The 10684-nt window shown below is 54.4% G+C and overlaps 1 protein-coding gene across 1 annotated transcript in view; it reads left to right on the top strand.

Annotated features, from left to right (window-relative positions):
• The first annotated feature begins 3916 nt into the window (after window positions 1-3916).
• Window positions 3917-10684, top strand: part of SFXN5 (sideroflexin 5) — a 114254-nt gene continuing 107486 nt past the window's right edge. Inside the window, 2 exon segments of the mRNA XM_068402913.1 lie at window positions 3917-4048; window positions 4051-4185. Coding sequence (XP_068259014.1) covers window positions 3917-4048; window positions 4051-4185 — 267 coding nt within the window.

Genomic DNA, 10684 nt, shown 5'->3' with positions numbered 1-10684 from the left:
GATACTTCTGCTTTATTGACAACAGCGTCTGTGCTGATAGCACTTGGACAGTGAGTGACATTTATCTGTTTATTTTCTGAAGTAGGGTGACGGCGTCCAACTTCTCCGGCAGCTTTTCCAGCGTCGTTAACGGTCCCAGAGCACCCACCGCCGTGGGGGTGGTGGTGCTGCAGGGTTACCTTGAGCTCCTCGCCAAACCTTGCCCCTGCCTCAGTGGATGGGTGCACCTGAGGGAGCTGGGGGTGTTTAGCCTGGAGAAGAGGAGGCTCAGAGGTGACCTTAGTGCAGTCTACAACTACCTGAAGGGAGGGTGTAGTGGGGTGGGAGTCGGCCTCTGCTCCCGGGCAACTAGCGACAGGACAAGAGGACACAGCCTCAAGCTTCTCCAGGGGAGGTTCAGGTTGGCCATTAGGAAGCATTTCTTCTCAGCAAGGGTCATTAGCCATTGGAAGGGGCTGCCCAGGGAGGTGGTGGAGTCACCATCTCTGGAGGGGTTTAAGAAAAGACTGGACATGGCACTTAGTGCCCTGGTCTAGTTGACGTGGTGGTGTCAGGGCAATGGTTGGAGTCGATGATCCCAGAGGGCTCTGCCAACCTGGTTGATTCTGTGATTCCAGCTCCTCTGCCCTAATCCCACCCACGTGTGTCACCGCTTGGCTGTTTTCCTTCCCCGGGCCTCCTGCTTTCTTCATTCACGCCTTTTTCTTCAAAAAAAAAAAAGGAACTGCCCTTAAGCTTCGGGAAATGACTTTGCTGCTCCAACAGCAGAGTGTCGTTAGCTCTAATCCCAGTTTATTTTTCATCTGGCTGGATCGCAGGCCGGCCTCGAGCTCAGCACCTGTCTGGGGGGATCATGTTAGCCCCGAGAGCCTGGATGGGCTGGCGGGGGGGGAATGTTTGGCACGCTGCTCCGCAGGGTCAGGGCACTCAACTGTGACCCTCCGAAAGACTATCCTAAGGAAGGACAGCCCGAAATGACGGGGCTGGTGTGGGCTTCCCCTGGCTGCAGGGGGGAGAGTAGAGCGGCAGGCTGGGGGAGCTGGAATCCAGGAAAAAATAAAAAAAAATCAGGAAAAAATAAAAAAGAAGGATTTTAAGACCGTAGTCCTGCTAAAACTGCCCTGCGTGATTACAGCGGGTGTCTGTGCCTGCGTGAAAGCTTAAGCAGTCGGGACTGATGCAAATAATTCCCGTCCCTCCAGGAAGAGCTGCCTGGGTTCGTTGTTCGAAGCCCAAGTCTTGCTGCCCGCCGCAAGTTTCCCTAAAATCTGCCTTTACAGATGGAAGCCGCTGAGAAACGTTCCTGTGACTTTCTTCCCGAGCCAGCAGGCAGCCCAGCCCTGCACCCAGCTGTCACGGGTGGGGTGGCCGTCGGAGCCCCCCCCAAACCTCCCTCGGTTTCTAGATGAGCTCCCTCGAGGGCTTGGGGGGCTTGTTCCTCCCCCCACCAACATGGGAAGAAACATCAGTGTTGACTTAACAGTCGTGGATCTGGGGGAGCAAACGCCCCCTCCTCCTTCTTCCCCAGCCCCGGGAAATGCGAGTTGTCAGTCTAAATGGATCTGGTTAGATTGATATCAGCCCAAGAATTGATATTCTTTCTGGTATTTAACCAAAAGAGTGATAGTCTTATGTCACTCCAAATGTGGTTTTAGATAAACAGATTCTCTCCCCTCTGTTGTTACAAAACATTTCGTGTGTCAACATTAGGGATCGTATCAATTATCTGGCTCTAGCTGCGACGGGAGGGAGGGGGATTTCCCTTGTGTAGAGACGGAGAGATTTGGGTTATCATCCATATTCATTGAGAGCTCTTAGGAGTTTGCTGCGTTTACTTTTGTGAAGCGCAGATGAAACCGTTACAAAGAGTTGCTTTGTAAAGCATTATTCACAGCAAAAATATTTTATTTTCCCTTTTAAGACAGTGTCGGGGGCTACAAGCAGTGTTAGACCCTGCCTGGAGGAAAGCAAACCCCAATCACACGCTGTTCTTCAGGATAAAGCTCGCACACAAGGCAGGGAGAGGCCAAAGGAGAGGCGATGCTCCTGCCAGCAGCCTGTAATCTGAGGGAGCAGGTTGGTGCAGCGCAGGAAGGACCAACTTGATTTTAACAGTATCTCTAAGGAACAAGAAATGAAAAAAAATGTCACTTTTTTGGTCTGGTAGAAGCTCCTTGTGTAGAGGGAGCCTCTCACCCACTGACCGGCCAGCTGCGGTGGGGCGAGCGCTCCAGACGTGGCGTGAGGCGGCAGGCTCTGTGCCAGGCACCTTTTCTGCCCCTTTTCTACCCAAAACTGCAGGAGATCGGAGAGTCGGTGCAGGGGATCAGCGGTGAATTCACCTAAAACCAGAAATTGGTTTTGCAGATGGAAAGAAAAAAATCAGCTCCACATCCATAAAGCAGAGCAGCAGCATCCCCACAGCAAAACTTTGTGATGTTCATGTTTTCCCCCACGTAGCAAAAAAAAAAGGGATTTTTTTTTTTCCAGGTGTATTATTTAATTCCCTCTTAGATGGAAAATCTGTTTCTGACCTGCTCTGTAATCTGAGCAGAGCCTTCCTCTTATGCCCTGCCAGCCTTCCCTTCTTCATCCCCAGCTCCGCTCTGTTTACTGGCCCTTTGCTCTTCCTCGGCGAATCGATCCTAATCCTCCAAACAATTTCAGCGGCGTTTGAAGGGCCAGGCACTTCTTATCCCACTAATCTAGAGACAGGGATTCTGGAGATGGCTTCGTACGCGCCCCTTCTGCCCCCAGCCCCGCACGACCTTGCCTTTATCTCCACAAATTGTAACACTGAGGAAGAGGACGAATAATTCTGCATCAAAGTAAACATTATTTCCAGTTTATTTTTAATCACGTTATTTTAAAGGTCAATAGCAAGTGTTAGGCTCCCATCAAAGTAAGAATATGTATTTCCACAAGGAAATGATGCAATTGGAGGGTTTTTTCAGAAGCTTTTGGGCTTTTATGTTTCTGTGTGTTATTATTTGCTCAAATAATTTCAGAATTAAGGCAGACGTCTGCTTTCCACCTCACGTTCCTCTGCGCCCTCCATCACCACCCATATTCTGGCTGCCATGTCGGTGTCACTGAGAAAACGGCATTTGTGTTCAAAAAAGGAAGAAGGTTTTGGAGTGAGTCCCGTGTGAAGTGGTCAGAAACGTGCGCTACGAGGTGAACGTGCTTTCAGGGCTGGGAGACCGGAGCTCTGTCACCTGGGTGTGACCGGTTGCCTCAGACACGTCTGTTAGTTACTAAATTCAACCGTGATTGCACAAAAAGGAGAACAGCCAGGGAGAAATGGCAACAGAGGCAGGGGAGTGCTAGATTAGTTTTGGTTGGAAAGGACCTTTATGATCACCGAGTCCAACCGTTAACCCAGCACTGCCAAGGCCACCGCTGACCCATGTCCCTCAGCACCACATCTACACGGCTTTTAAATCCTTCCAGGGATGGGGACTCCACCACTGCCCTGGGCAGCCTGTTCCAGTGCTTGACAACCCTTTTAGGGAAGAAATTGTCTCTGATCTCAAATCTAAACCTCCCCTGGCACAACTTGAGGCCGTTTCCTCTCGTGCTGTTGCTTGTTACATGGGAGAAGAGGCTCACAGGTGCCGCGTGGGCCCTCGCAGAGCCCTGACGCCACGCAGGACCACCCTGTGCGGGCGTCGAGGGGAGGCCCCACTCTACCCCAACCCCTCGGCCGCTCCCTCGCACCTTGTGCTCCCCTCAGGTGGCAGCAGCCCGGGCAGGGGGAGCCAGCACAGGGGTGGGGGCACCTCGTCCCCCCCGCCCCCGGCAGAGCCCCCTCTCCCCGCTGCGCCCCCCCCGCCCTCGGGGCTCCCCTCAGGTTCCCGCCAAATCGAGTTTCCCGTCGTGCCCCGCGCCCGCCCCGCCGCGGACTCCATTTCCCATGCTGCCCCGCGCCGCCGCGCCCGCCCCATTGGCTGAGGGCCACGCCCCTTCCCAGCGGCCCCCGCTCGGACTCCACCTCCCGGCGTGCCGCGCGGCAGCTGCGGCGAGGCCGCGGCCAATCAGCGCGGCGGGGCGGTGCCGCAGGGGGCGGGCCCGGCGGCGGGCGGGGGGGGAGGCCGTTTAAAGTGGCGCTGGCTGCGCGCGAAGGGGATGGCGGAACCGGCGGACTATCCCCCGTTCCAGCTGGGGAAGCCCCGCTTCGAGCAGGTACCGGGCGAGGGGGCGGTGGGAGGGGCGGGACGGGGAGCGGCGGCGGGAGATACCGCCACCCCGCGCGGCGGCGGGTTCCCCCCCCCCCCCCCGCCTCCGGTGAGCAGAGACCCCCGGCTCCTCTCTCCCCGCCCTCCCCCAGGACGGCGCGCTGATTGGTGCGCAGCCCCCCCGCCATTGGGCCGCGCCGCTGTCACTCAGCGCCACCGCCCCCCGGCTGGCGGTGGCTCCCGCGGCGGGCGGTGATTGGCGCGTCCCGCCGTGCCCCTGTGGGCTCGGGGGGGGGCCGGTGTGAAGCGCCAGGGCCGCGGGTTCGAGCCCCGCGGCCGCCGCTAAGGGGGTGGGCGGGGGTCCCGGGTGCCAGCGCACGGCGGGGCCTCGTCCTTTTCCCTCCCCCGGTAGGACGGTGCGAGGGCTGGGCCCTGCCACAGCGAGGGTGGCAGCGAGCCCAAGGTTGTGGGGAGGTGAGGAGCTGACCCGGGAGGGAGCGGGGCCTCCAGGGCAGGGCCCGGGGAGGTGGGGAGGGGCGTGTGGGAGCTGGGGCCGGTCCCGGGTGGGTGTTACGGCCGCCTCACAACGGGCTGTCCGTGCTGCAACTCCACATGGCTGCTCAGCTGCTGCGGTACGGTTGGGGTGAACCATAAGAGTCACAGACTGCTTTGGGTTGGAAGGGACCTTAAAGGCCATCCAGTTCCAACCCCCCACCACGGGCAGGGACACCTTCCACCAGACCAGGTTGCTCCAAGCCCCATCCAACCTGGCCTTGAACACTGCCAGGGAGGGGGCAGCCACAGCTTCTCTGGGCAACCTGGGCCAGGGTCTCACCACCCTCACAGCAAAGAATTTCTTCCTCAGATCTCATCTCAATCTCCCCTCTTTCAGTTAAAAACTGTTCCCCCTCGTCCTGTCACTCCATGCCCTTGTAAAAAGCCCCTCTCCAGCTTTCCTGTAGCCCCTTCAGGCACTGGAAGGTGCTAGAAGGTCTCCCCGGAGCCTTCTCTTCTCCAGGCTGAACAGCCCCAGCTCTCTCAGCCTGTCTCCAGAGCAGAGGGGCTCCAGCCTTCTCAGCATCTCCGTGGCCTCCTCTGGACTCGCTCCAACAGCTCCGTGTCCTTCTGATGTTGGTGCCCCCAGAGCTGGACGCAGCACTGCGGGGGGGGTCTCCCGAGAGCGGAGCAGAGGGGCAGAATCCCCTCCCTCGCCCTGCTGGCCACGCTGCTGGGGATGCAGCCCAGGACACGGGTGGCTTTCTGGGCTGCCAGCGCACGTTGCCAGCTCATGGTGAGCTTCTCATCACCCATCACCCCCAAGTCCTTCTCCTCAGGGCTGCTCTCAATCCATTCTCTGCCCAGCCTGTGTTTGTGCTTGGGATTGCCCCGACCCACGGGCAGGACCTTGCACTTGGCCTTGTTGAACTTCATGTGGTTCGCACAGGCCCAGCTCTCCAGGCTGCCCAGGTCCCTCTGGATGCCATCCCTTCCCTCCAGCGTGTCACCACACCGCACAGCTCAGTGCCATCCCCAAACTTGCTGAGGGCGCATCAATCCCACTGTCCATGTCCTCGAGCGGGTGGTGGCTGGGCAGGCGCTGACATGCGTGGAATGGCGCCGTGTGGGGTGTCTGAGGTGGCTGCTGAGGAAACGTGGTTTGGGGCCACACAGGAGGTGAGGAAGGTGGACCTGAGCAGCAGAGCCGCCCCGTCCTCAGTACCCGGTGACAGGGGAATGGCAACGAAGGCCTGTGGCCCACAGCAGCCGTCCCGGGTGAGGGGAGCTGGTGCTGCGGTCAGGGCAGCTCATCCCTGCTGCCGCCTTCCACAGCCTCTGTTTGCAAGCACCCTGCTATGGCATGGCTGACAAAGACCATTCTTCGTTGTCGTGGAGCCTTGTCAGCCTTCTGATACAGCTGACACAGTTCATAAAACCTCCTTCGGTTGCTCTTGAGCTGGGTAAGAACCTTCTGGAGAGGAATGAGCCATTGCAATTAGCAAATCAAGAATGAGTAGCAGGAGTCTGCTCATTAATAGGTGTCCCTTCCCTCCCACTGCTGGGGCAATCTCCAAGGAGACTCTCTTGCCATCATCCACACGAAGTCTGTACTGGGACTGCTATTTGCCAACCATCTGACTCGCTAATTGCAGCTCGCAGAGCTTGGCTTGACCGAAGGCACCCGTTTGGGTTGCTGAAACATCCAGTTGCTGATTTCCCACGGGGGACCAGCTCTCGGGTGGTGGATCTCCGTGCCTCTTCCCTTGCCGCCTTACCCCTGTTTGGGAGGTCATGGGGGGACCTCCTCGGAGTCACAGATCCCCCGCAGCGAGGAAGGGGTGACTTCCCTGCGCTGGGAGCCTGCTCGGCTGTGCGAGCCGAGGGATGCTCAGGCTGGGGAGACGGGGCTTTTTAATAAGGAGAAGAGGAGGAGGAGACGCTACTCCCTTCTAGACACCACAGATGATTCGAGGCACACTTGGCAGCGAGTCAGGCACAGAATCGGTGCGTTCTGTTCATTAAGGAGCGACTGTCACTTGTAGCAACATTTAGAAAATGTTTCGAGGGGTATGGCAGGATGTTAATGATTTGCCTGCGCGTTGGAGCGGAGACGTCCTCTCTCCTCGCTGCTGCTCCTGGGAGATGAGATGGGACCTGGATCCGGGGTGAGGGTTGCCCTCAAGACTGGATGGTTCAGAGGTGCTTTACTGGAGCATCAGAAAGAATTCCCTTTCTTTTTACTATAGTGATTTTACTCCTTTCCTGCAACTGGCCCGTTGCGGGGTTTTATCTGTTTGTAAGATCTCAGCTGTAGTGGTCCAGCTGACCAAAGGACGCCTTGTTTTGGAAAGGATGAGTGACACTTCTGGGGGTTGTTTAAATTCTAGACGTAGCCCCATGTGATGACAGCACTTATTTTTCCTCTGAAACGCTGGCTGGGAGCAGGTCTGCGGCTATTTAAGGGGAGATTTGACGAAAACTGGGGCTGGGAGAGATGCAGGGAGCTGTGCTAAGCATCTTTGTCCCTCTGGGGGAAAACAAGGAGAAGTTGTGTGTTAAGAACAAAAACCTTGGAGAGCAGACTCGGCTGCCTGGGGATTTGGTTCAGAGGAGACACGGTGGTTTCCTTCCCCCGCCGTGACCCAGAGCCCCTGGAAAGCGCCTGGGCAGAATTTAGGACAGCAGGCGGGGGGTGTCCATCCCCAGCACCACCTCTGGGGGTTATTAAACGCCCCTTGTCCCATCCCTGGTTTTGCAGTTCACTTGTTTTTCTTGGCAGTGGCGTTTTGTTGAGTCACCTCTTTTTTTCTGTGTGTCTTTGCTGGAAAGAGCCTCTGCCTCCCAAAGCAAGCAGGCTATTTTTAGGGGAAAGAAGAAATGAGGACATTAGGCTTGAGCATGTGTGATAAGGGCTTAATTTTCTGATGAGTGGTTCTAATTGGTTAAGCATACTCTGTTTTTTTTTTCTTGTTGTGTTTTTTTTTAAAAAGGATTTGCTCAGTGCTCCCTCTTTTCGAGCCAGAGCGCTAAATGCGTGTTCCCAGTGCTCTGGTGTCTTTGCCTGTATCCCAGGCATTTACCCTGGGCAAAATAAATGTTTTGTTTTGTTTTTTTTTCTACAGAGGAGCTGAGGAAACCTTTCCAGCAAGACTCTAAATAAGGTATGGGTGGGGTTGGTTGCTAACCAGGGGTGTTAGCTGCTCCAGGAAGATAGCACCAGTTAAACTGTGTTTTTATTGGGGTCAGCCCTCTAAAAAGTAACATGAGGTTGTCTCAGCTAGTGCAGGAGGACTGCGAGCGTGGGGGAAACTGAACGAGAAGTGAACTGAGTTCCTTTGCAGCTGAAGTCACAGAATCAGTCAGGTTGGAAGAGCCCTCTGGGATCATCGAGTCCAACCATTGCCCTGACACCACCATGTCAACTAGACCAGGGCACTAAGTGCCATGTCCAGGCTTTTCTTAAACACCTTCAGAGATGGTGACTCCACCACCTCCCTGGGCAGCCCCTTCCAATGGCTGATGACCCTTGCTGAGAAGAAATGCTTCCTAATGTCCAACCTGAACCTCCCCTGGCCAAGCTTGAGGCTGTGTCCTCTTGTCCTATCACTAGTTGCCTGGGAGAAGAGGCCAACTCCCACTCTGCTACAAATCGTAACAGTGTAAAGTTAACGCAGAAGTTTCTATTCATGCTGCTCAGTGAAATATTGTTTTCCACTTTTTTAAAGTGAATGAAACTCTTCTCTCCTAAAGGGGCATCATTATGGAGAAGGGATTTTCTTGGAAGGGGGTTTAAGGTTGGTTGACAACAGCTTTAACTCGTGTGTGTGCAGGTCCAGCCCAGCGTGTGCAAACCTCTTGAGGTGAGGTTGGCATATGCTACGTGGCGTTTGCTGTCACCAAACGTGGCTTTCTCAGCCCTGAAGATGGGCTGACCCTGTTTATCCTCTGCAATCTATTGGGTCCTGCAGACACAGAATCACAGAATCAATCAGGTTGGAAGAGACCTCTGGGGTCATCAAGTCCAACCATTGCCCTGACACATGCTTAAAGACAAATTGCAGAGGAGAAGGGGAGATACAACCACCTTTGGGTTGGATGTTTATCTGTTAGCTTCACAGACCCTGCCAAAAAAGCCATTAATTGGCTTTTTTACATCTCTATGAGCCAGGATTGGATTTTAAACAGGGAGGTTGTTTGCATCTTGTGCTACAAGGTGTAAACCCCTACTACTCCACGTAGCACCTGTGAAAGGTTTCCATGTTCTGTCCCATCTGCGTCCGTGAGCAGAGCTGTCGTTGCAGGTAACTGAGACGTAGGAGCTACTCCTATACACACTCTTGGCCCTTTAATATTGTAAAGTCACTTGAAAATATCGAAGGGCTGGTGTCCAGAGTCCCCATTGCTCAATGGCTTGAATTTTCTCAATTTTGTTTGGTTTAGCTTAAATCTCTTCCTAATTAATTTAAAGCTGACGTAAGCCTGATTTTTAGCTCGAAAAAACCCCGCCAAGTCTGCATGCCTTTTGCTCTAGCTTAATTAAATTCTTTTTAAAATCACACTGTAATTAAATTACTAAAGTTGTGTATATCCCCTGTTCTTCCCAGGGCTGCCTGCGTATACTCTCAAGGAATACTCGCCCTCTTTAAGGTGATAAGTGCTTGCTCATGGTCTCTCACTGCCCTTCTTTGAATGTCTTGAGCCTGCAAGGAGTAGTTTCCTTCTAGTTCTTGTCTCGGAGTCAGCTGGATCTGCTGTGCCATGGGAGGGAATTAATATTCCCAGCCGCTCTGCAGAACTTCATCTTGCTTGCAGGCTGGTGAGAAATGGTCCTAAAATAGCCATGATTAATCACAGGAAATTTGTGTTATTCAGGTTTTTTTCCAGACAACTGTTTACTACAACAGATGTTAGAGGAATAAAATGGCAAAAAAGACCATGGATGGACAGTGGGAGCTGAAGGTCAAACTTCTGAGCATCTTGTAAGCTCCGTCCCTTGCATGAGTATGATGGCCAGAGCTGGAAATGATCCTGTTAAAAAGTCACAGAATCACAGAATCAATCACAGAATCAATCAGGGTGGAAGAGCCTGCTGGGATCACTGAGTCCAACCATTGCCCTGACACCACCATGGCAACTAGACCAGGGCACTAAGTGCCATGTCCAGTCTTTTCTTCAACCCCTCCAGAGATGGTGACTCCACCACCTCCCTGGGCAGCCCCTTCCAATGGCTAATGACCCTTGCTGAGAAGAAATGCTTCCTAATGTCCAACCTGAACCTCCCCTGGCGAAGCTTGAGGCTGTGTCCTCTTGTCCTATCGCTGTTGCCTGGGAGAAGAGGCCAACTCCCACTGCGCTACACCCTCCCTTCAGGTAGTTGTAGACTGCACTAAGGTCACCTCTGAGCCTCCTCTTCTCCAGGCTAAACACCTCCAGCTCCCTCAGCCGTTCCTCGTAGGTCAGACCCTCCAGACCCTTCACCAGCTTGGTCGCCCTCCTCTGGACTCGCTCCAACACCTCAACATCTTTCTTTCTTGAATTCTCACTTAAATCTGGGTTTGGGTGCCTGCAGTGTGCCATAGGACATTGGAAGGGGCTGCCCAGGGAGGTGGTGGAGTCACCATCTCTGGAGGTGTTTAAGAAAAGACTGAACATGGCACTTAGTGCCCTGGTCTAGTTGCCATGGTGGTGTCAGGGCAACGGTTGGACTCGATGACCCCAGAGGACTCTTCCAGCCTGGTTGATTCTGTGATTCTGTGCTGTGCTGGTGCACTGGCTGTTCCTGTGCCCTGGGGCTTGATCCTCTCATCCCCTTCGCTTGTCCTGACAACTGCTGGTTTGCTGGATGGATGCAGAGGTGATATGTCGAGTTCAAACCTTGGAGGGAGGTGGAAATACTTTGCTTTCCCCTTATTAGATGATAATGGGCATGGAATGATGGAGGAAGGATGGAGGAGAAGAAAGCAGTTCGGGTGTGATGTACAGCAAAAGAAGACACACTGGAACAGTGA

The sequence above is a fragment of the Nyctibius grandis genome, chromosome 6 (assembly GCF_013368605.1).
Source record: "Nyctibius grandis isolate bNycGra1 chromosome 6, bNycGra1.pri, whole genome shotgun sequence".
NCBI lineage: Eukaryota > Metazoa > Chordata > Aves > Nyctibiiformes > Nyctibiidae > Nyctibius > Nyctibius grandis.
Note: the sequence above shows the minus strand (reverse complement) of the source record. Positions and strands in the feature narration are given on the sequence as shown.